Source organism: Phyllobates terribilis, unplaced genomic scaffold, assembly GCF_046119375.1.
Source record: "Phyllobates terribilis strain yellow unplaced genomic scaffold, ASM4611937v1 Scaffold_8__6_contigs__length_399053987, whole genome shotgun sequence".
Lineage (NCBI taxonomy): Eukaryota > Metazoa > Chordata > Amphibia > Anura > Dendrobatidae > Phyllobates > Phyllobates terribilis.
The window spans coordinates 322,709,945-322,736,239 of NW_027362768.1; the positions used below are offsets into that span (position 1 = coordinate 322,709,945).

Genomic DNA, 26,295 nt, shown 5'->3' on the forward strand with positions numbered 1-26,295 from the left:
CACTACGTTGACAGACACAGCAAACCTTCTTGCCACAGCTCGCATTGATGTGCCATCCTGGATGAGCTGCACTACCTGAGCAACTTCTGTGGGTTGTAGAGTCCGTCTCATGCTACCACGAGTGTGAAAGCACAACCAACATTCAAAAGTGACCAAAACATCAGCCAGAAAGCATTGGTACTGAGATGTAGTCTGTGGTCCCCACCTGCAGAAACACTCCTTTATTGAGGGTGTCTTGATAATTGCCAATAATTTCCATCTATTGTCTATTCCATTTGCACAACAGCATGTGAAATTGATTGTCAATCAGTGTTGCTTCCTAAGTGGACAGTTTGATTTCACAGAAGTTTGATTTACTTGGAGTTATTTTCTGTTGTTTAAGTGTTCCCTTTATTTTTTGGAGCAGCATATGTGTGTGTATGTATATATATATATACGGGACAAACAATTTTTTAAATTTTTTTTTTTAGAATATTATATTATATATTACTTACATACATACAGTACAGACCAAAAGTTTGGACACACCTTCTCATTTAAAGATTTTTCTGTATTTTCATGAATATGAAAATTGTACATTCACACTGAAGGCATTAAAACTATGAATTAACCCATGTGGAATTATATACTTAACAAAAAAGTGTGAAACAACTGAAAATATGTTTTATATTCTAGGTTCTTCAAAGTAGCCCCCTTTTGCTTTGATGACTGCTTTGCACACTCTTGGCATTCTCTTGATGAGCTTCAAGAGGTAGTCACCGGAAATGGTTTTCACTTCACAGGTGTGCCCTGTCAGGTTTAATAAGTGGGATTTCTTGCCTTTTAAATGGGTTTGGGACCATCAGTTGTGTTGTGCAGAAGTCAGGTGGATACACAGCTGATAGTCCTACTGAATAGACTGTTAGCTCCTTTTTTCTTGCCATAATACAAATTCTGAGTAAAGAAAACGAGTGACCATCATTACTTTAAGAAATGAAGGTCAGTCAGTGCGAAAAATTGGGAAAACTTTGAAAGTGTCCCCAAGTGCTGTTGCAAAAACCATCAAGCGCTACAAAGAAAATGGCTCACATGAGGACCGCCCCAGGAAAGGAAGACCAAGAGTCACCTCTGCTTCTGAGGATAAGTTTATCCGAGTTACCAGCCTCAAAAATCGCAGGTTAACAGCTGCTCAGATTAGAGACCAGGTCAATGCCACACAGAGTTCTAGCAGCAGACACATCTCTTCAACAACTGTTAAGAGGAGACATTGTGCAGCAGGCCTTCATGGTAAAATAGCTGCTTGGAAACCACTGCTAAGGACAGGCAACAAGCAGAAGAGACTTGTTTGGGCTAAAGAACACAAGGAATGGACATTAGACAATGGGAAATCGGTGCTTTGGTCTGATGAGTCCAAATTTGAGATCTTTGGTTCCAACCACCGTGTCTTTGTGCGACGCAGAAAAGGTGAACGGATGGACTCTACATGCCTGGTTCCCACCGTGAAGCATGGAGGAGGAGGTGTGATGGTGTGGGGGTGCTTTGCTGGTGACACTGTTGGGGATTTATTCAAAATTGAAGGCATACTGATCCAGCATGGCTACCACAGCATCTTGCAGCAGCATGCTATTCCATCCGGTTTGCGTTTAGTTGGACCATCATTCATTTTTCAACAGGACAATGACCCCAAACACACCTCCAGGCTATGTAAGGGCTATTTGACCAAGAGGGAGAGTGATGGGGTGCTACGCCAGATGACCTGGCCTCCACAGTCATCAGATCTGAACCCAATTGAGATGGTTTGGGGTGAGCATGGCAGAGTGAAGGTAAAAGGGCCAACAAGTGCTAAGCATCTCTGGGAACTCCTTCAAGATTGTTGGAAGACCATTTCTGGTGACTACCTCTTGAAGCTCATCAGGAGAATGCCAAGAGTGTGCAAAGCAGTCATCAAAGCAAAAGGTGGCTACTTTGAAGAACCTAGAATATAAGACATATTTTCAGTTGTTTCACACTTTTTTGTTAGCTATATAATTCCACATGTGTTAATTCATAGTTTTGATGCCTTCAGTGTGAATGTACAATTTTCATAGTCAAGAAAATACAGAAAAATCTTTAAATGAGAGGGTGTGTCCAAACTTTTGGTCTGTACTGTATATATATTAGATATATATCATTTGAAGGCATTTCAATGGGAAAAACATTTACGTTATTTTTTTTTTACTTTTTTTATTTTTCATCTTTTACTGTAGTAACACTAGGGGACTTGAACTTCAGTGTTCTCGATCGCTCATATAATGCACTGCAATATTTTTCTAGTGCAGTGTATTATCCTATTGGCAAAATGCTTGCAGGCCTTTTTTTAGCTTGTGCCTTAAGAAGAGCCTAATAGGGGCAGTATGGACATGGGGGACAATGTTGGGCCTTTTTTATTTATTTTTTAATATATTTGGGAATAATAATTGTATGCATCTGTTTTATTTTTTTTTCTGTTTTTGCAGATCTGTAATTCTACAAGCAGAAAGCAGGAAGGACAGCGAGGAGGTACAGACATCTGCATCCTTATTTTCTGTGCATTCACATAGAAAATAAAATGAAACATCTCTGACCTTCACTGTACAGACAACAGTATTGAAACATGTCTATTAATTAGTGAATTACAGTTTTTCATCTAGTCCTATTGTGTAACATTCAGCCCCTCCTCGTGACGTCTGCCTTTGCTAATGTGTGACAGAATGGGTTGTTCTAAAAGAACAAAAAACTAATCAGCTTCATGGCCGAGCAGCTGCATGAAACCATACATCACCAAGCACAATGCTGAGTGTCGGATGTAGTGGTGTAAAGCCGCCATCACTGAACTCTGGAGGAAACGTTCTGTGCAGTGATAGATCACACTTCTCTGTCTGGCATCTAATGAATGAGTCTGGGTTTGGTGAATGCCACGAGAAAGTTACCCGCCTGACTGCATTGTGCCCGCTGTACAGTTTGGTGCAGGAGGATAATGCTATGGGCTTGTTTTTCAGGGGTCAGCATTGGTCCCTTACATTTTTTAGGAGTCGGCATTGGTCCTTTAAATCGTCATGCTTCAGCACAAGAAATTTTTGACATTTGATTCCAGCTTTGTGGGCACAGTTTGGGGAAGCCCCTTTTCTAATCCCCATAACTGTGCTCTGTGCACGAAGTCCATAAGGACATGGTTGGGGGAGTTGGAAGAACATGACCGGCCGCACAGAGCCCGCACCTAAACCCCATCCAACACCTAGAATGGAGATTGTGAGCCCGGTGTCTCCCCAACATCAGTTTCTGACCCCACAAATGCTCTTCTGGATGAAAGGGCAAAAATTTCCACAGACCTCTCCAAAATCTTGTAGAAAGTCTTCCTGGAAGAATAGAAGCTGTTAAATCTGTTACGGGACCGACTTCATATTAATGCCTATGGATGTAGAATAGGAGGTCAGAGAAGCTCCTAGAGGTGTAATGTGGAGATGTTCCAGTATCGGGTAATGCCTAGCTTTTTTGTAAGCGAAAGACTTTAACCCCTTAACGACCTTGGATTTTTCCGTTTTTGTGTTTTCAGTTTTTGCTCCCCTTCTTCCCAGAGCCATAGCCTTTTTATTTTTCGGTCAATATGGCCATATGGGGAATATTTTTTGCGGGACAAGTTGTACTTTTAAGCGCCATCCCTGGTTTTACCATATCGTGTACTGGAAAACGGGAAAAAATTCCAAGTTCGGTGAAATTGCAAAAAAAATCCAATTCCACTTTTTTTTGTTTGTTTTTTTACCACGTTCACTGAATGCTAAAACTGATCTGCCATTATTATTCTCCACGTCATTATGAGTTCATAGACACCAAACATGTATAGGTTCTTTTTTATTTAAGTGGTGAAAAAAAAATCCGAAGTTTGCTAAAAAAAATAAATAAAAAAGGCGCCATTTTCCGAGACCCGTAGCGTCTCCATTTTTTGGGATCTGGCGCCGGTTGAGGGCTTATTTTTTGCACGTCGTGCTGACGTTTCTTATTGATAACATTTTAAGGCAGATGTGATGTTTTGATTGCCCTTTATTGCATGTTATTTCAATGTTGTGACGACCAAAAAAATGTAATTCTGGCGTTTAGAATGTTTTTCTCGTTACTCCGTTTATCGATTGGATTAATTCTTTTTTTATATTGATAGATCGGGCGATTCTGAACGCGGCGGTACGAAATATGTGTTTGTTTTTTTATTTTATTTTATTTTGAATGGGGCGAAAGGGGGGTGATTTAAACTTTTAATATTTTTTAAATATTTTTAAAAACATTTTTTTTCCACTTTCTGCATGCTTCAATAGTCTCCATAGGAGACTAGAAGCAGCACTTATCTGATTGTTTCTGTTACACACAGGCGATGAGCAGATCGCCTCTGTGTAGCAGAAATGCTCATGTGCTCAGCACCGACAACTGGGTGGCGCTCATAGCAAGCGAGACATGACAACCACAGGGGTCAGTTGCAGACAACGGGTTGTCATGTCCACGCATAGGTGACCTGCGATCAGCACCGATGGGCGGGGCTAATGCCGAGCTTCCGGTGTGGCGCTGTTAAATGCCGCTGTCAGAGATTGACAGCGGCATTTAACTGGTTAACAGCCGTGGTTGGATCGCGATCCCACCTGCGGCTGTTGCGGGCACATGTCAGCTGTAAGAATCAGCTGACGTGCTCGGTTCAGTGCGGACTCAGCGCCGGAGCCCCCGCTGAACCGGGGGTGATGGCCTGGAGCGTACTAATACGCCCCAGGCCATTACGGGTGTTAAATAATTACACAGCAATTTTTTTTTTTTTTTTTAACGGGTCTGTATATGTGATGCATCTTCTCCATGACAGTGACCCCATGTTCTTTCTTATGTTGCAGTGGATAACTACAATTAATAACATCTCCAAGCGCATCTATCTGACCGAGAATCCAGAGGTGAGTGTCCGTACTAGAGATGCTACTTCTCTATGGCAATTTACAGAATCCCAAGATGTAATATGCCATATATGAAATGGAGCAGCGTGAAATATCACATCCAAACTGCGACATGGCAGAACGGTCTGTTTTGCCAGTTATATGGCAGACTGTCATCTGAGGTCCATTAAGTGACCATACAAAAAATATACCAATAAATGTCCATAGAGACGTGCGATGGTCCAAGATGGGAACTACAAGACCAATCTAGAGATCTGTGTCAGTTTGCCTTTACTTGTCACTTAAGTTTACTTGAACTGTTACTAAACTTTTAAAAGTTTTGTAGATGTTTTAGCCCCTTTAGCTTCCTGTCAATCACTCGGATGACTGTGCTGAAGCAATCGCCTCCTTCTTGAGTGTCCACAACAGTGTATGGGGTCCGCTCACCACTGTGCTCAGGCATGAGCTCTGCACTTTTGCACAGTATTTTAACCCCTTCACAGCATGATGTATATTTGCATTATATGTCGTGTCCAGCCATCATATGCCTTTAACAGCTTCACTCCACCCTCGACTGTTAACCTGTTAAATCCCACTGTCAAACTATGACAGCGGCATTTAACATACATCGGCATGGAGCGCGTCATTCCACTCTCCCATCGGCGCCCCCGTGACTTGATCGTGGGTTGCCACGGCAGCCTGGATTCTGCTGAACACCCCCCCCCCCCCCCACCTGTGCCTGTTATTACAACCCTCTTGTGAAGACTAGTCTGTGCCCGGCGTGCGTAGGAGATTGTGATTTTTGGCTATACATAGCAGTGCTAAAGAAGCTGCGATCATTAGATCGCTTGTGCCAGTCCCCTAAGGGGACTAATTTAATCCAGTAAAAAGTTTTAAAGAATATGAAAAAAAAAACAAAAAACACAAGTTCAAATAATCAAATCACTCCCCTTTTTTGCCCCATTAAAAATAAAACTACTACACTTTTAAAAAAAAGAAAATAAAAAAAATACACCAATTTGGTATCGCTGCATTTTTAAAAGTGAGTGAGTACTCTGCAAGTGAGTACTTTCGACCGGCGGCTGCCACCGACAACAGCTGATTGGTCGTGGTCCGACACCCGGCCCCCCACCAATCAGACATTGATGACCTATCTTAAGGATAAGTGATCAATGCTAAAGTAGTGGACAACCTCTTTAACCCAGACAGTCCTATAGCTGCCTGTATTCTCATCCATATTACTTCCACATTTCCCGGCCTGACCTTGTTTCTTGTCCTGGAGCAAGAACATCAGATCTGCTTGCGATTCTGTATGTTGGGGTGCGGAGACCTTTGATTGTTTTGGTAATTATGTTTGTAATACTGACGAGTGAATATGGATTCTATGCGCTCACTTGAATTAGTCCCTAAAAGGGTTGTCCACCTTTAGGAACATATATATATTTTTTACAAATGTCTTTCACTATGTTGCACAATTTTGGCTTTTACAGACTGTAGCCTTTGGCCTTAAATCAGCTGAGAAGAGCTCAGAAAAAGAAAACTGAGTTCCAAACTTCTTCATTAGACCATCAGAACGAGCTCACTGACAGATTCTCAGCTAACTCATTTTGCAGTTAGCAATAGTGCAACACAGAGGCCATAGATGGCAAACTCTGCAATATTTTTAATTTAAAAAAAAAATTGTCCCCAAAAGTGGACAACCCCTTTTAAGGTTTGCGTTAGAGCTTCATGTGATTCTCTATACAATTATGGCATTACCATCTCTCGGATGATTTAGGTTAACACGTTGGCAATGATCCTTGCAGACAATGCAAAATACTCTGACCAAGTCAGGTGCTTTTGCAATGTTTGCAATTTTGTTACCCATAGAAGAATAAATTCTTTTTTTTTGTGATATTTTTAGCAACTTTACCATGAACTGAATTGTCCCTGTGGTGTCCTGACCTAACTGGGTGCTTTTTATTTTTTTACATAATAATGAATGTTTCCAACACAGGAAACTGCTGCAAGAGTAAACCAGTCTGCCATAGAAGCGGTGACTCCATCTCCGTCTTTCCAGCAACGCCATGAGAGCATGCGGCCAGTGTAAGTTAATCTTCAGGACAGTCAAGACAGATATCAATTATTTAGTTTTCTTTTGGGCTACGCTGCTCAGAATAATCACCTCTCTGGTTTAAAAAAAAGAAAAAAAAGTTTAACGATCTTTGAAAAACTTTGTCAAAACTTTTGCATTACAAAAAGTTCCATATTGACTTGGAGTATGGTGGGTGCAGGGTATGATTACGAGGAGGGTATATACGTGTGTGTATATATAGATAAGTATCTGGGGAAGATGTGTAGACACTGCAGTCATCGTAGAGGCAGGATTAAAGGGGCAGCAGATCTCAACCCTGGCTGTTTAAGAATAGACAGCAGCTTTACCTGGTATTCACTTATGGAGCCCGAGTCCTCAGGATAAATCTTCTCTGGTAATCGGACACTGTGAAGATTGTGGCGCTGTCCTGTGACCTCCTGACCATGAGGGCTCAGCTATTCTTGTCTTTGTCTTATCTTTTGGCACAAATTCAAATATGTCACTTTTAGCATGACCACAAGTTTTTAAGTTTTTTTTTATTTTTTCTGGGGGGGGGGGGGTTGGGGGAGGTCTGAACTGCACTTTTGGGAATACAATTGATTTGTAGCCTCGCATGCCCGACTGCTGCTCCATCTACTCTTTATGGGACTGACGGAAAGAGAGGCGAGTGCAGCACTCGGCAGCCCCATAGGGAATAAATAGAGCGGCGGTCCAGCATGCGATCTGCCATGCATGCCCAGTCTTCTGCTAATTGGTGCAGGCCCCATCACGTTACATCAGAGAGGAGCTGCAGGGGTTTGAAAGTTTTTCAATGGTCCCTTCCCTCTAAAGACTTTTGAAAAGCCCTTTAATTTCCTTCTTTCTGTAAAGTTTTAATGGGGTTAATGCTTTAAACCATCCCTTTTTGTTAGGTTTTGTTCACAGTAAGTTGATTACAGGGTGGTGCCGCTGCTTGATCACCAACAATCTGCTATAACCTATGGGGCTACAAATGTGCAATCCTCTTACCATAGGGTAAATGGGGTATTATACGGCGCCCATCAATAGGCTTCTGTATAATGCACCAATGTGTCAGACCCACCTGGTACAAGGTACCCTCTTTGGCCAGGTCATATTTGTGCATTTTTAACCTGTTCACGCTGAGGCCAATTTTCGTTTTCGCATACTAAATGTTGCAGATGCCGGCTATGTAACATAGCCGGCATCTGCCTGGTGTGTTGCAGGCTCAGCTCCTGAGCCTGCTCCATAATTGATTAACCGGCCTAAGATGTACTTTTTACGCCCTTTATTGGGAACGGGTTAAACATCTGTCTTTTTATATTTACTGCTTTGTTCCAAGATGGATTACGAGGGCTCAGCTGAGAAACTTGGCTGTGTTCTCCTCCCTATTCTTTCCATTGTAAGGCAATTTTCTCGGTACAGTGAGGTTTAGCCGGCAGCACTGAGGACCTCCACTCCGATGTCTTGGCGAGCTGCTAAACTTTACGTCCGCGTCTATCGAGCATCACTCGTATGCCCTCATTGCGATTTAGAGCAGAATTGATTGTTTCACACTTTCCTTTACAGACAGTCTCGTCCTCGCACCACCCGCACAAACAGCACCGGCTCGGTGGGCTCCGACTCCTCCGCTTTGACTTCGATGTCCTTGGACGCCATTGTAGCACCAGATACTCCTATCCAGTTTGACATAATTTCACCAGTCAGCGAAGACCAATCTGGACAACCCAGGACCCCTGGACAATCCGGCAGGTACAAGCCGTACCATGTGTGTCATGGTTGTAGCTTTGGATATTATACTTTTTTTTTTTTTTCTTCATTCCTGTTTATATAACACCAACATTACATAGCACTTTATGGAGAAAGCTCTGATTCACCATAGAAGCTTGCACTCTAATGTCAATGTTTTTTTTTTTTTTTTACAGACGAACAAACCCTTTTGGAGAATCTGGAGAAAAATCTGAATCTGAAGGTAATGATTATGCAAAGCTTACACATTCAAGCTCTACGGTCACAATATTCCCTTACTGACTTAAGACACACTGGGGCGTTCCGTCTTGGGGCGCACCATTTCTTCTATGTGCTGCAGTACTGTAGGTTCAATCTTCATTAGAGGATTTAAAAATAAAGTAACAACAAAGGCAATTTTTATAAAAAAAAATATATATATCTAAAAAAGAAAAAATAAATTGTAATAACTTGTCTATTTTCACAGTTTAAAAAAATAAAAAAAATTAACATATTTGGTATCCCCGCATCCAATCTGTGAAAATATAAAATTAAGTCTGGTAAACGCCTAGAGACAAAAAAATCTAAACAGAATTGCCATTTTTCATTTGCCGCACCTCTCACAAAGAAGGCAATAAAAAGTGATTAAAATGTTCTATGCAACCCAAAATAGTATCAATAAAAAACATCAGTTCGGTGTGAAAAAAACGAGCACAAAATAAAAAAGTTCCTTACCCAAAAAAGGGTAAATCGACAAACCAACTATTTTTTTTTTTTAACAAAGTTCTGTATTTTTTTTTTACCATCTAATTACAGTTGTGCTCAAAAGTTTACATACCCCGGCAGAATTTTTCCTTCCTTGGCCTTGTTTCAGAGAATATGAATGATAACAAAAAAAACTTTTTCTCCACTCATAGTTATTGGTTGGGTGAAGCCAAAAGTTCACATACCCTGGTGATTTTGCCCTGATAACATGCTCAGAATTTGACACAAATGGGTTTGAATGGCTACTAAAGGTAACACCTCACTTGTGACCTGTTTGCTTGTAATCAGTGCGTGTGCATAAAAGCTGAGTGAGTTTCTGGGATCCACACAGATTCTTGCATCTTTCATCCAGCCACTGACGTTTCTGGATTGTGAGTCATGGGGAAAGGTAAAGAATTGTCAACGGATTTACGGGTAAAGGTAGTTGAACTGTATAACACAGGAAAGGGATACAAAAAGATATCCAAAGAATTGATAATGCCAGTCAGCAGCCTTCAAACTGTGATTAAGAAATGGAAAATCAGGGGCTCTGTAAAAACCAAACCACGGTCAGGTAGACCAACAAAACCTTTGGCCACAACTGCCAGGAAAATTGTTTGGGATGCAAAGAAAAACCCACAAATAACATCAGCTGAAATTCAGGACATTCTGAAAACTAGCGGTGTGGCTGTTTCAAGATGCACAATAAGGAGGCACTTGAAGAAAAATGGGCTGCATAGTCGAGTCGCCAGAAGAAAGCCATTACTGCGCAAATGCCAAAAATTACCTCGCCTACACTACACCAAACAGCACAGAGACAAGCCTCAAAACTTCTGGAACAAGGTAATTTGAAGTGATCAGACCAAAATTGAACTTTTTGGCCACAACAATAAACTTTACATTTGGAGAGAGGTCAACAAGGCCTATGATAAAAGGAACACCATCCTATTGTAAAGCACGGAGGTGGATCGCTGATGTTTTGGGGATGTGTGAGCTACAAAGGCACAGGAAACTTGGTGAAAGTTGAAGGAAAGATGAATGCAGTACGTTATCAGCAAATACTGGTGGCAAATTAGCACTCAACAGCCTGGAGGCTGCGCATGGGACTTACTTGGACGTTCCAACATGACAACGATCCAAAACACAAGGCCAAGTAGACCTGTCATTGACTACAGCAAAACAAAGTGAAGGTTCTGGAGTGGCCATCTCAGTCTCCTGACCTCAATATCATTGAGCCACTCTGGGGAGATCTCAAACACGCAGTTCATGCTACACAGCCCAGGAATTTACAGGAACTGGAGGCTTTTTGCCAAGAAGAAGGGGCAGCTTTACCATCTGAGAAAATAAAGAACCCCATCCACAACTACCACAAAAGACTTCAACTGTCATTGATGTTATAGGGGGCAAAACACGGTATTAAGAACTGGGGTATGTGAACTTTTGATCAGGGTCATTTGGATGTTTTTGGTTGCCATTAAGATTTAAAAAGAGAAAACACAGTAGTTTGACAATAAATGGCTTCACCCAACCAATAACCATAGGTGGAGGAAAAGTTTTTTTGTTATCATTCATATTCTCTGAAAAAAGGCCAAGAAAGGAAAAATTCTGCCGGGGTAAACTTTTGCGCACAACTGTATATACAACCCCTGGCAAAAATTATGGAATCACCGGGCTCGGAGGATGTTCATTCAGTTGTTTAATGTTGTTGAAAAAAAGCAGATCACAGACATGGCACAAAACTAAAGTCATTTCAAATGGCAACTTTAGGGCTTTAAGAAACACTAAAAGAAATCAAGATAAAAAATGTGGTACTCAGTAAGGGTAATTTTTTTTCAGACCAAGCAGAGGGAAAAATGATGGAATCACTCAATTCTGAGGAAAAAAATATGGAATCATGATAAACAAACACACAAAAGAACACTCCAGTACATCACTAGTATTTTGTTGCACCACCTCTGGCTTTAATAACAGCTTGCAGTCTCTGAGGCATGGACTTAATGAGTGACAAACAGTACTCTTCATCAATCTCGCTCCAACTTTCTCTGATTGCTGTTGCCAGATCAGCTTTGCAGGTTGGAGCTTTGTCATGGACCATTTTCTTTAACTTCCACCAAAGATTTTCAATTGGATTGAGATCCGGACTATTTGCAAGCCATGACATTGACCTTATGTGTCTTCTTTCAAGGAATGTTTTCACAGTTTTTTCTCTATGGCAGGATGCATTATCATCTTGAAAAATGATGTCATCATCCCCAAACATCCTTTCAATTGATGGGATAAGAAAGCTGTCCAAAATATTAATGTAAACTTGGGGGCATTTATTGAAGATGTAATGACCGCCATCTCCCCAGTGCCTTTAACTGACATGCAGCCTCATATCATCAATGACTGTGGAAATTTGCATGTTCTCTTCATGCAGTCATCTTTATAAATCTCATTGGAACGGCACCAAACAAAAGTTCCAGCATCATCACCTTGCCCAATGCAGATTCGTGATTCACACTGAATATGACTTTCAACCAGTCATCCACAGTCACGATTGCTTTTCCTTAGCCCATTGTAACCTTGTTTTTTTCTGTTTAGGTGTTAATGATGGCTTATGTTTAGCTTTTCTGTATGTAAATCCCATTTCCATTAGGCGGTTTCTTACAGTTTGGTCACAGACATTGACTCCAGTTTTCTCCCATTCGTTCCTCATTTGTTTTGTTGTGCATTTCATGTTTTGGAGATATATTGCTTTAAGTTTCCAGTCTTGACGCTTTGATGTCTTCCTTGGTCTACCAGTATGTTTGCCTTTAACAACCTTCCCATGTTGTTTGTATTTGGTCCAGATTTTAGACACAGCTGACTGTGAACAACCAACATCTTTTGCAACATTGCGTGATGATTTACATTCTTTTAAGAGTTTGATAATCCTCTCCTTTGTTTCTATTGACATCTCTCCTGTTGGAGCCATGATTCATGTCAGTCCACTTGGTGCAACAGCTCTCCAAGGTGTGATCACTCCTTTTTAGATGCAGACTAACAAGCAGATCTAATTTGATTCAGGAGTTAGTTTTGGAAATGAAAATTTACAGGGTGATTCTATAATTTTTTCCTCAGAATTGAGTGATTCCATAATTTTTTCCCACTGCTTGGTCTGAAAAAAATTCCCCTTACTGAGTACCACATTTTTAATCTTGATTTCTTTTAGTGTTTCTTAAAGCCCTAAAGTTGCCATTTGAAATGACTTTAGTTTTGTGCCATGTCTGTGATCTGCTTTTTTTCAACAACATTAAACAACTGAATGAATATCCTCCGAGCCCGGTGATTCCATCATTTTTGCCAGGGGTTGTAGTATAGGTTTAGCATCAATGTAATCGTACCAACCTGAAGAACTATGTGACCAGATAATTTTTATCTCACAATGAGCACCGTATAAACAAACCCCTTGGATCTGCATTTTTTTTCAGTTTCATCGCACCTTCCAAGATGGAAAAAAAAAAAGTTTTAATAACCCCGTTCACAATCCTTGCACTGGATTTTGTAGCAGATTTTCCGTGTAAAATCCTATAATTCCTAGCTGATACTCAATTTGCAAGACCCCATTATAAAGGAAATATGTCACCTCCGTATCCGCACAGTGAGACGTTTTGCAATTCTGAACAGTTAATTTTCCATTATTTTCATGTTTCTCCCGTCTTTAGATTCAATCCTTCACCAGTTATTCATCGTCCGTTTCCTGGGATCCATGGAAGTGAAAGCGGACGACTGTCCGGAGGTCGTGTATGAAACTATGCGCCAAATCTTAGCGGCCCGCGCAATACACAACATATTTCGCATGACGGAGTCTCATCTCCTTGTAACTTGTGACTGTTTAAAGTAAGTTACTTCCATTCATGACTCAGATGAAGCTTCGGATGATGATGATCTACTGTTCGTCCTAAACCTTTTACATCTTGTCATTATAGGCTGATTGATCCTCAAACACAAGTGACAAGATTGAGGGTAAGTGCTGGAAAAACCTCAACTCGTCAATATAAAACTGATCCACTAGAGGGCAGTATAACAATGCATTTCATGCCTCAGTGTTCTATGATCTCTAGGCTCCTCTCATATTCCTAAGTTACATCCGTCATCCACTTACATAGGAGCGTTTTGGTTTTTTTTGGTGGATTTATGCTAAAATTCTTGATACTGCACCCTACAAATAGACGAGAATCCGGCATCGGAGGATTACACTGTATTTTGCTTTTTCTTGGATTCCATATGACTACTGGACATAATATATCATCCTCTGTTCCTCCATGTAAAATTATAGGTGCAGCATGCTCCCGTAACTACCGTATTTTTCGGACCATAAGACGCACTTTTTTCCTCCAAAATTTTGGAGGAAAATGGGGGGGTGCGTCTTATAGTCCGAATGTTGGGGGTGGGGTGTATATTTATGTGGGGTGTGGGGGGAGCGGTATCGGTGGAGGAGCGGGGCACAGGAGGCAGCAGCCGCCCCCTGCAGCCTACACTGTCCCCGCTGCTAAAGAAAATGAATATTCACTGCTTCCCACGCCCATGGGGCGTGGGGAGCACTGAATATTCATGCTCCTTAATAGCAGCACACAGTGTAGCCGCGCTGCTGCTGCTGCTGCCGGCTATCTCCTGTGCCCGCTGTTAAAGGGCATGAATATTCAACCTCTCTCCACGCCCATGGGCGTGGGGAGGGGGTGAATATTCATGCCCTTTAATGAGCGGGCACACGAGATAGCCGGCAGCAGCAGCTGCAGTGGGGCTCGGTGTGTGCCGGCTGTTAAGCAGCATGAAGTCACTGCTCCCCGCGCACACAGTCCTGGCGTGGGGAGCAGTGACTTCCAGCAGCTGATCTGTCCTTGTGAGCCGCAAATGGCAGTGATCTCATGGGCGGCTCACATGGAGAGATCAGTGCAGGCAGACCGGACGCAGCGCTGGAGGAGAGAGAAGAGAGGTGAGTAGGAGTGTTTATTTTTTTTATTGTGCAGCCTGATGGGGATTAGGGGGACCATGCATACTAGGACAGGGATTAGGGGTGCCATGCATACCAGGACAGGGATTAGGAGTGGCATGCATACCAGGACAGGGATGAGGGGTGCCATGCAATTCAGGACAGGGATGAGGGGTGCCATGCATACCAGGACAGGGATGAGGAGTGCCATGCATACCAGGACAGGGATGAGGGGTGCCATGCATACCAGGATGGTGAGGGGTACCACATATAAAAGGAAGGGGGGCGGCATATATACCAGGATGGGGGATATTGTCAGAATTGGGGGACATTACCCCTATACCAGTGTCAGCAGAAGACTCCCTCCCCCTTAAAAGTGCATCATGAACACATTTTTTGCTTAAATTTTTATTTTCCTCCTCTAAAACCTAGGTGCGTCTTATGGTCCGGTGCGTCTTATAGTCCGAAAAATACGGTATATATGGGTCCCTGTGTTATGGATCCGTACATGAATCTGTAAAGGTGCACAACTTGTGACGCTGTGGATGACGTCTGCTTCATGCATCAGTAAAGATCCATTATAATTGCCTTTGCTGTCTTTTTTTCAGTTTCCACTACCAAATGTGGTTTTATACGCCACCCATCAGGAGAACAAGCGTCTCTTTGGCTTCGTGCTCCGAACGGCCGGGGGGCTGACGGAGGGCAGAGCTGTCTCTGTGTGCTACATATTTGAGTCAAACAATGAAGGAGAGAAGGTAAATCTAATATATCATTATGTCCATGAATGGTCTGTGCCATGAAAGTCTCCATTCCTTGCACTGGTAGATCTGACAGTCCCCAGGAAGTGCTTCGCCAATCACTGCCGGTGTATCTACCCTAGATGCTCAATATAGGATCTGATCACTCAGGGTCGGGGATGTAGTCGCTAGGCTGCACGCGGGGTCGGGGATGCAGTCGCTGTGCTGCACGCGGGGTCGGGGATGCAGTCGCTGGGCTGCACGCGGGGTCGGGGATGCAGTCTCTGGGCTGCACGCGGGGTCGGGGATGCAGTCTCTGGGCTGCACGCGGGGTCGGGGATGCAGTCTCTGGGCTGCACGCGGGGTCGGGGATGCAGTTGCTGGGCTGCATGCGGGGTCGGGGATGCAGTTGCTGGGCTGCACGCGGGGTCGGGGATGCAGTCGCTGGGCTGCACGCGGGGTCGGGGATGCAGTCGTTGGGCTGCACGCGGGGTCGGGGATGCAGTCGCTGGGCTGCACGCGGGGTCGGGGATGCAGTCGCTGGGCTGCACGCGGGGTCGGGGATGCAGTCGCTGGGCTGCACGCGGGGTCGGGGATGCAGTCGCTGGGCTGCACGCGGGGTCGGGGATGCAGTCGCTGGGCTGCACGCGGGTTCGGGGATGCAGTCGCTGGGCTGCAGGCGGGTTCGGGGATGCAGTCGCTGGGCTGCAGGCGGGTTCGGGGATGCAGTCGCTGGGCTGCAGGCGGGGTTGGGGATGCAGTCGCTGGGCTGCAGGCGGGGTTGGGGATGCAGTCGCTGGGCTGCAGGCGGGGTCGGGGATGCAGTCGCTGGGCTGCAGGCGGGGTCGGGGATGCAGTCGCTGGGCTGCAGGCGGGGTCGGGGATGCAGTCGCTGGGCTGCAGGCGGGGTCGGGGATGCAGTCGCTGGGCTGCAGGCGGGGTCGGGGATGCAGTCGCTGGGCTGCAGGCGGGGTCGGGGATGCAGTCGCTGGGCTCGTAAGCATGCTATTACAAGGGTTTTCACATGGTGTTATGGTCTTGACTCTTCTGCATTGTGGAGCCATGGCCAATCACCGTAGGGAATGACAGCAGGACCCCAATAGTGTAAATGGGACTGACTGCAGTTTTTTGCACAATGCTGCACCACAAGTGGTCAAACCCTCCATATTCTAGCGATATGTCCTAACTTTGAGTTGGAAATAACCCTTTAGAAGTGGAATGTTTTGAATGCGCACTATATACAGCGGTTTATATACCTCAGGCCTTTCCCCTGTAGCTCCTCCTGGACCTAATCTACTTGATCTATCCACAGATTTGTGACTCGGTCGGCCTGGCCAAGCAGATCGCTCTTCACGCTGAGCTAGTAAGTGATCGTCCGTTCTTCGCTATACTTGTATATTTTTTCTTTTACAAACTCTACATCGTCTTACTGTTGTTTTCAAGGATCGGAGGGCTTCGGAAAAGCAAAAGGAGATTGAGAAAGTGAAGGAAAAACAAGAAAAGGAAATCTGCAAACAGAAACAGATAGAAAAGGTAAATGGGAAGTATTTGGGGGCTTTATATAAAGGGTCCGCAGTATAAGTGTCAGTCGGGTTGTCCAGAAAGTAAAAAAAAAAAAAAGTGCGTTTTTTTTTATCCCAGAAATCGTGCTAACCTGGTCTTTGAAATGTTTGATGTTGCAGAACCCAATGATATAAGATGGCGCTGTTTCTAGGGGAAAACCATTCTGGACGACCCCTTAAAGGAACAAGATATATCTAATATTATTGGAAATACTTGAATTGACACTTGCACTCAAAAAAGTAAAAAAAAAATAATTATTGTTTCAGGACTTGGAGGAGCAGAGTCGGTTGATAGCGGCTTCCAGTCGACCCAACCAGACGGGCACAGAAGGACATATTGTTGTTCTTGGTGCCAACCAATCGGAGGATGATGACCACTGCGAGGAAACAAAAAAGAAAGGGGAGTCTGAGGCGTGAGATATGACCCAGGCAGAGACTCGTCGCCATAATGCTCCTGCTCATTTGTGTGACACAAGAAGCAAGCAAGACAGAAGTTTTGCATCTCTTGTGATTTTGGAAGCCTTCAGTCATGTCTGCAGCAGTGCGTCACTCCGGCCATGGATCACGGGCTGGTGATTTCACTTGGGTGGAATCTAATTATTATTATTTTTAAGAAATCCTAAGAAACAGACTTCAGATTTGGGGTCTGAGTGGTTTGGTTTTATTGTCTTATTTAGAATTGTTTTTCAGAAATTGACCTCATTCTGCTTTTCTACTCCTCCGCTGTTGGTCGGCTTTTCTTACTGTGTGTTTACTGAGCAGGTTATCTCGTCCTCAAAGGGTTTTTTTTTCCTGGGATGCTGGTAGCGTATCCTATCCATAGCTGAAGTCATGGCCTTTAACAAACAAAGCAACAACCATAACCGTTTATGTACTAGAAAAAGTTAAAGGGGTACTCCCACCTCTGACATTAATGGCTTATCCGCTGCATATGCCATTAAAGATGTGGGGCCTGTATCTCTCTGGAGAACAGGGGGCACTTTTTGTGCCAGTGTGAAAAAGTTGGTGACTGCGCATGGGTAGCAAATGGATAGGTGGCTGGGCATGCACAACTTTTTTTTATTCATTTTTATAGTTGTGGGAACTGCAATGGGCACGTACGCATGGGCTGCCAGAGCTGTGGAGTCGGTGTCCATTTTGGTGGAGTCTGAATCGGAGTCGGTATAAAATGGACTGACTCCAACTCCTAAAATATATAATAAATTGGGTACAGTAGTTCAATGCAGTTTGTGGGGAATATTTTTTCTTAATAATTTGGGAAAGTTATGAAATGTCCTATAAATGTCTGTCCTATTCCTGATCTAAGGGTCTAGACTTTTAGCTGAGATGAATCTGTGCTACAGTAAATTTATCACTTAAACATGAGCCGTGTATGAGGGAGTCGGAGTTGGAGTCTGAGTTTGGCTTACCGACTCCACAGCCCTGGGAACTGCGATGGGCACGTGGGCCACAAATGGATAGTTGACTTCACATGCTCAACATTTTCTATTTCATTTTTGTTGGATTCCCCCCCAAAAATGGCAAAGTATGTTTGTGGCACAATACTGGGCCCAACATCAAGATAGATGCAGGTGAATGGAGAGTTGGCTGCACATTCACAGGCTAACACCGCAGTCGTGAAGGGACATTAAACCTAAAGGGTTTTCTATATTTCCAGTGTAGTTGAGACTGCCCACCGTACTTAGACCTGAGACACACGACTCCCTCTCGAAAACACTTTTCTCCAGTGCTTAGAACCAAAAAAAAAGCCACATACCTGTGTGATATATATCAGCCGCAATCTTTACTTTTCTTAACTTGGGGGCCGATTCATCAAGCAGTTGACGGCGTAAAACCGCCTGAAATATCGTCAGTTTTCCACAACTTTTAGATTCGCAAAAAATGTTTTAACTTTTGTCCTTTTTGAAGGCAGTTCAATAGCTTTTAAAAAGTGGGCAGAGCTCCACCGGGAGAGGACAAGGTCCATATAGTGGCATAAATGAAGGCCGAAATATACACTAGTCCCCAGCTGGCATACATTTCTTACGGTGATGCACGGCAGCTGAACTATGCGCCAAATTCATGAAGAGGCGTAAATTTGGTCCCATTCAGTGATCACTTCAGGTGTACAAAATGTTAGTCTTGATGAACCGGACCTTGTATTTATAGTTTGCCTCTTTTTTAATAGTGGTTTCACAAAGGGGTTCTCTAATGCAACACTTTTTTTCGATGCTCATTCCCAACCATCAATCAGTCAGGTGGGCTTCTTTCCCGTCATGGGACACACGTCTGTCCCTTTTCCTAGAGGCGAATGGGGACATCGGAAATGGACAATTTGGGGTGCACCCAATAGCTTGTTCCATGTATACTAATGCTTTATGCTGCCTTCAGTCTTTGGCACTGAGAGGTCTCATAGTATCCGGTTCCCTTATATGATATTTGGGTGCGTCCTTATGGTTTGGAAATGCTGCAGATTTTTGCAGAAAATTTGCATCGTGTTGCAGTAGGAGCCGCGCTGAGGCTTCACCGGAGTTACCCTGTGGTGCTGCAAGTCCATTTCTTTTATTTCTTTTGCCGATTATGACACCGGATTTCATCCTTTTCTATATACTGTTGAATCCACGGTGAAATTCAACACAAATCAGCAGCAGAATTCACTTTTTTCCTTGTGCAGATTGTACTCCTGTGGATTTTTTTTTTTCATCCCGTATAATCGTACCCTCTCAGTGCTCTCGTCTCTACATTTTCTAGAACGGCCGTTCACGTCAGACATCGTCCCTGGAGTGCGTTTTTCATACATAGACGTATTTATCAAGAGCCAAATTTCCTATTACTATTTCTGTGATTTGAATGATGAACCTATGAATCTATTTCTATGTGAATGTAACCTTTTGCACTAATCTTTGTAAATAGTTTTAATAACTAATTTAAAGGGGCTGTCCAGGATTTAATTTTTTTTTGTTTTTCCAGAAACAGCGCCACTCTTATTCATAGGCTATGTGTGGTATTGCAGTGTTGTCCCTTGCACTTCAGCTACAATATCACTTACGACCCATGGATCTATGTGTTGCTGTTTTTGGGGTAGAAACTGATCATGGACGACTCTTTTAAGTCACGTTTGACGAGGGAATTTTATGACTAGACGTTCATGTGGAAAGGTTTTTGGGACGGGTGGTAACATATAGATGGATTCGGGGGTTATTTGCTTCTCGTTTGATTACTATGGTGGTAAGAGTCATTTATCATATTTGTAAACTGATCGGCGTATTTGTACGCGTCTGTATACACCACCGAGGGGTCGGACGTATTTAAAGGGTTTGTCCGGCTTTGAACAATCCAAAAATAAAATAGTCACTTGGTTTCTTTTGACTTTTAATGGAAAGTGTCATCAGAAAAGCTTTTAGGTTTTATGTTAAGTGTGATTTTTAAAAAGTTTGATAATGTTTTTTATTTTTCGTATTACTATCTATTTAAAAAAAAAAATCTGCAATTTTTACATTGGCCACTAGGACTAATATTAGACTTTTACTTCCTGTTCTTCACATGGACATTTGCAGCATTGTACAGGGAGGGGGAGGATGTGAGCTGTGACATCATCTAAGGGAATGGTGGATCCTGTGTTAACCTCTCTATATACACTGGGTATGGAAAGTATTCAGACCCCCTTAAATTTTTCACTCTTTGTTTCATTGCAGCCATTTGGTAAATTCTAAAAAGTTCATTTTTCTCATTAAAGTGCACTCTGCACCCCATCTTGACTGAAAAAAACAAGAAATGGAGACATTTTTGCAAATTTATTAAAAAAAGAAAAACTGAAATATCACACGGGCATAAGTATTCAGACCCTTTGCTCAGTATTGAGTAGAAGCCCCCTTTTGAGCTAGTACAGCCGTGAGTTTTCTTGGGAATGATGCAACAAGTTTTTCACACCTGGATTTGGGGATCCTCGGCCATTCTTCCTTGCAGATCCTCTCCAGTTCCGTCAGGTTGGATGGTGAACGTTGGTGGACAGCCATTTTCAGGTCTCTCCAGAGATGCTCAATTGGGTTTAGGTCAGGGCTCTGGCTGGGCCAGTCAAGAATGGTCACAGAGTTGTTCTGAAGCCACTCCTTTGTTATTTTAGCTGTGTGCTTAGGGTCATTGTCTTGTTGGAAGGTGTACCTTCGGCCAAGTCTGAGGTCCAGAGCACTCTGGAAGAGGTTTTCATCCAGGATATCTCTGTACTTGGCCACATTCATGTTTCCTTCAATTGCAAGCAGTCGTCCTGCCCCTGCAGCTGAAAAACACCCCCATAGCATGATGGTGCCACCACCATGTTTCACTGTTGGGATTGTATTGGGCAGGTGATGAGCAGCGCCTGGTTTTCTTCACACATACGGCTTAGAATTATCAACAAAAAGTTCTATCTTCGTCTCATCAGACCAGAGAATCTTATTTCTTATAGTCTGGGAGTCCTTCCTGTGTTTTTGAGCAAACTCTATACGTGCTTTCATATGTCTTGCACTGAGGAGAGGCTTCCGTCTGGCCACTCTGCAATAAAGGCCCGACTGGTGGAGGGCTGCAGTGATAGTTGACATTATGAAACTTTCTCCCATCTCCCTACTGCATCTCTGGAGCTCAGCCATAGTGATCTTGGGGTTCTTACTTACCTCTCTCACCAAGGCTCTTCTCCCACGATTGCTCAGTTTGGCTGTGTTATCTACTATATGCAGAAGTGTTATTAGTCATTCTACGGGAGAAGGAGGAGGTGAGCTGTGACCTCACCTATAATAAATGGTGGATCCTGTGTTATCTACTGTATATAGAGGTGTTATCAGTCATTGTACAGGAGGAGGAGGTGAGCTGTGACATCACCTATTGTGATTGGTGGATCCTGTGTTATCTACTACAGTGGTGGCCAAAAGTATTGGCACCCCTGCAATTCTGTCAGATAATACTCCGTTTCTTCCTGAAAATGATTGCAATCACAAATTCTTTGGTATTATCTTCATTTAATTTGTCTTCAATGAAAAAACACAAAAAGAATTGTCCTAAAGCCAAACTGGATACAATTCCACACCAAACGTAAAAAAGGGGGTGGACAAAAGTATTGGCACTGTTTGAAAAATCATGTGATGCTTCTCTAATTCGTGTAATTAACAGCACCTGTAACTTACCTGTGGCACCTAACAGGTGTTGGCAATAACTAAATCACACTTGCAGCCAGTTAACATGGATTAAAGTTGACTCAACCTCTGTCCTGTGTCCTTGTGTGTACCACATTGAGCATGGAGAAAAGAAAGAAGACCAAAGAACTGTCTGAGGACTTGGGGAAACCAAATTGTGAGGAAGCATGAGCAATCTCAAGGCTACAAGTCCATCTCCAAAGACCTGAATGTTCCTGTGTCTTCCGTGCGCAGTGTCATCAAGAAGTTTAAAGCCCATGGCACTGTGGCTAACCTCCCTAGATGTGGACGGCAAAGAAAAATTAACTAGAGATTTCAACGCAAGATTGTGCGGATGGTGGATAAAGAACCTCGACTAACATCCAAACAAGTTCAAGCTGCCCTGCAGTCCGAGGGTACAACAGTGTCAACCCGTACTATCCGTCGGCGTCTGAATGAAAGGGACTGTATGGTAGGATACCCAGGAAGACCCCACTTCTTACCCCGAGACATAAAAAAGCCAGGCTGTAGTTTGCCAAAACTTACCTGAGAAAGCCTAAAACGTTTTGGAAAAATGTTCTCTGGTCAGATGAGACAAAAGTAGAGCTTTTTGGGAAAAAGCATCAACATAGAGTATACAGGAAAAAAAGAGGCATTCAAAGAAAAGAACACGGTCCCTACAGTCAAACATGGCGGAGGTTCCCTGATGTTTTGGGGTTGCTTTGCTGCCTCTGGCACTGGACTGCTTGACCGTGTGCATGGCATTATGAAGTCTGAAGACTACCAACAAATTTTGCAGCATAATGTAGGGCCCAGTGTGAGAAAGCTGGGTCTCCCTCAGAGGTCATGGGCCTTCCAGCAGGACAATGACCCAAAACACACTTCCAAAAGCACTATAAAATGGTTTGAGAGAAAGCACTGGAGACTTCTAAGGTGGCCAGCAATGAGTCCAGACCTGAATCCCATAGAACACCTGTGGAGAGATCTCAAAATGGCAGTTTGGAGAAGGCACCCTTCAAATATCAGGGACCTGGAGCAGTTTGCCAAAGAAGAATGGTCTACAATTCCAGCAGAGCATTGTAAGAAACTCATTGATGGTTACCGGAAGCGGTTGTTCGCAGTTATTTTGGCTAAAGGTTGTGCAACCAAGTATTAGGCTGAGGGTGCCAATACTTTTGTCTGGCCCATTTTTGGAGTTTTGTGTGAAATGATCAATGATTTGATTTTTGCTTCATTCTCTTTTGTGTTTTTTCCTTGCAAGCAAATTAAATTAAGATAATACCAAAGAATTTGTGATTGCAATCATTTTCAGGAAGAAACTGAGGATTATCTGACAGAATTGCAGGGGTGCCAATACTTTTGGCCACCACTGTATATATGGAGGTGTTATCAGTCATTGTAATCCTGTCTGTGATGATAATAAGACTGCTGAAAAATCATCTGTACTGAACAGGAAGTGTGAGTCTAGTACAGGGCTTTTAATATATTTACAAATATGTATATAGTGGTATGGGGGAAAAAACATTAGCAAATGTTTAAAAAAAAAAATAAAAAAAAAAATAAATAAATATATATATATATATATATATATATATATATATATATATATATAGCATTAAAACCCATTTTAAACAAGATTTTGTTTTCTGATGACACATTCCCTTTAACATGTATCCATTACATTATGCAATCAGCAGGCAGCATGTTAAAGATCAAGAGGAACTGAACAGATTAATGTATAACTTAGTGGCAAAAGATTCAGTATAGCTTTATTGAATTACAGCCTTGCTCACTGTGGAATTAGGAGTCCGGTGGGCGGAATCACTCTATGATCGACAAGGATTTTTTTATAGGAGTCTCTGCATTTTAAGATTTTGACTATTAACCCAAAGCTACTTTCACCCCAAATATTCCTATATTTCTAAAGTATGTGAATTTTTTGTGCTTTAAACTATTCGTCTCCCAAGTTGTGACTCTCTTGGCGTGCTAGAAGTTGCAGTTTTGCAAGAATTGGAGAGCCGCATGTTGGAGACCGTTCATCTAGACTCCCGGTACAGTATCAGGTGGAGTTCCTAGATATCAAAAGCGAATAAAACAAAAGAGAAGATATTTTGTATATGAACAAATGAGATTCCACTTCTCATTTCTCAGCGATTCTTGGAAAGTAAAAGCAGTGATCTGATTGATTGCCTTGTGCCACTGCTTCACTTCTTCTTTTACAACAATTTTCATAAATCTATCCTATTAATTTTACAGTCATTTTTGCTTTACCTTAATTTTTTTTTTTTTTTTGTAAAATCATTTTTTCGTGCCCCTAATTGTCCATAATTAATAATACAGGTCACATACTCTATAAATATGATTACAGAATTAACAGGGTTGTCCAGGTTTGGGATTAAATTCTGCAGTCACTCTATGTAGCTGCAGATTTCTGAATCCTCACAACATTCGGACCGCACGCAGTTCGGATTCTCCAGTGCTGGCGGCAACAGCGGTCAATCACGTGAACGAAAGTATGAGATTGTCATACTTCCGGCCACAATCCGACTAGTCGTGCGCAGCCTCTCAATACAAGTGAATTGAGCATGTCTAGTCTACATGTGACTGCATGTATACAAGCAGCGGTGAATCCAGACTACGTGATGTGCGCTGTGAAGATTCAGAACTTTCATCCTAAACCCCTTTAAAGATGCTCTTATTTTAGGGAGTTTTTGCATTTTATTATTTACTGGAAAGCTTTATTTCTTGGATTTTAAGGTGCAGGTAGAAAATATTTTAGCTGATCCTATATAAGCCGACTATGAATTCCCGTCATTGAGGCACGAGACACTGTCTGCTTCATGCCTCTTTGTTGCATATTCACAGAAGACTGTCGACAGTAAGCTCGCGCCATGCCTCGGGATCTCCTGACCATGCACTGACTAGCTGGAGTTGGGCAATCCTCTCCAGATATTCTCCGCAGTAATATACTTTGTGGATTTTAACGGTTACATGGTAATTTACCGCTATGGACATGTCTGTCCTCCGTGCTGGGTGCCCTGAGAGTACGACCATGCCTTGTCATTTAAGTGTTTGCGATTTGTATATAACACTAAATAGTTGCGAATTTTTAAGACTCTTGTCGATCCTTTTTTTGGAGATTCTGTGTACTGTATGTATCTGTTATATGTGATAACGGCACAAGAAAGCATTTTACTAAACTGACTGTGTGGATTTATTTGTTCAAATTCCATATTCCTTGGTTTATTGAAGCTTCTTCCTTACTTCTTCTCTTGGTTCTAAGTATCTTGAGAAGAATGGTGCAAGATTGCCGGCTTTAAAAAATAAATAAATTAAAAATAATAATAATTTTGCCATATTCTGTGGGCAGCTGTTTATACCATATGTGATCTAAATTACAGCCTGCAAAATAAAAAAAAAAGGATAAGGGTGGACATATCTGTGAGTCAGGGCTACGCTGCCCCCTGCCACCTCGTCTATGGCTACGCTGCCACCTCGTCTATGGCATGTTTGCACTAGGTTAGATGTTGCGTCTCTTCCCAAGTCATCACCTTACTGTCGCCTTGCTCACAACTCCGGAATGGACTGAAGAATTCAAAAGGGTCGTTCCATTTTGATTTTGGCTCTGAAGCATCACTCCACTTCCAGCAGCATGAGGACACCTCGGCTATTCCTTGGCACCATTCAGATGAATGTCCTATGGATGGTGGTGCTTTGCAGCAACTCACCACTATAAGGCTGTGCACACATGCAGTTTTTAAAGCAGAAACTCCAAATCCTCCTCTAAATCTCAAAACCTCTCAATAAGGGCGCAGTCAGATGTCTGTATAAATCCACCCGAGACTGGAACGCAGCGCATGGACTGGCCGGCGGCTCTCCCCACCCGAGCGTGACAGCTGCTTAGAAATACACGAAGCTGTCACATTCTAGTGGGGAGAGCCGCTGGCCAGTCCGTTCTACTTTCCGATCTCTGTCCGATTTATATGGCCGTCTCACTAGATTCTGCTCAGTTCCTGATTTTCAAAAACTCAGCAAAAAGACTTCACGTACCCTAAGGTTACATTCACCCCACCGTATTTTCGGTCTCGGTGCTGTCCATAGAAAAAAAAAATCCGACTTCCCATGAACAGCAGTAGGACCAGTTATATTCAGTTGGGCTTGTCCGAGGACAGTATTCTCACTAGGACTGAGTGTCCATGTAAAAAAAAATCACAGCATGCATTATCTTCTTCCAGAATTCGGATGAGACTTGCCTACTTGCCTATTCAAGCGTATGGGTGCACAGAAAAAAAGCATCTCATATGGATCATCTGATTTTTACGGATACATTGCAATTATTAATATAGGCAGTTGTATTGGTCTTTTTTAATTGTATTAACTTCTGATAAAAACTATGCCATGCCGATATAAAAATCACCCATTTTTGTTTTTTGGATGAAAATCAGCCACTTTTTAAATTATTTTCATCCGCTCGTGAT

General features: G+C 42.7%; 1 protein-coding gene across 2 annotated transcripts in view; it reads left to right on the forward strand.

Moving 5' to 3' along the window:
* The window catches only part of APPL1 (adaptor protein, phosphotyrosine interacting with PH domain and leucine zipper 1), a 36,812-nt gene extending 11,795 nt beyond the window's left edge, over positions 1-25,017 (forward strand). The window contains exons 12-23 of one of the 2 annotated variants that reach the window (XR_012247792.1): positions 2,475-2,517; positions 4,863-4,919; positions 6,895-6,983; positions 8,539-8,721; positions 8,895-8,941; positions 13,128-13,302; positions 13,392-13,428; positions 15,004-15,150; positions 16,445-16,495; positions 16,576-16,665; positions 16,962-20,828; positions 20,873-25,017. Coding sequence is in view for 1 of the 2 variants with exons in the window: in XM_073644613.1 (XP_073500714.1) it covers positions 2,475-2,517; positions 4,863-4,919; positions 6,895-6,983; positions 8,539-8,721; positions 8,895-8,941; positions 13,128-13,302; positions 13,392-13,428; positions 15,004-15,150; positions 16,445-16,495; positions 16,576-16,665; positions 16,962-17,111 (1,069 nt within the window). In the remaining variant the exon portion in view is untranslated. Of the gene's footprint in view, positions 1-2,474; positions 2,518-4,862; positions 4,920-6,894; positions 6,984-8,538; positions 8,722-8,894; positions 8,942-13,127; positions 13,303-13,391; positions 13,429-15,003; positions 15,151-16,444; positions 16,496-16,575; positions 16,666-16,961 lie in introns of both variants that reach the window. The other variant, XM_073644613.1, reaches the window with a different exon arrangement.
* Positions 25,018-26,295: the final 1,278 nt, after the last annotated feature.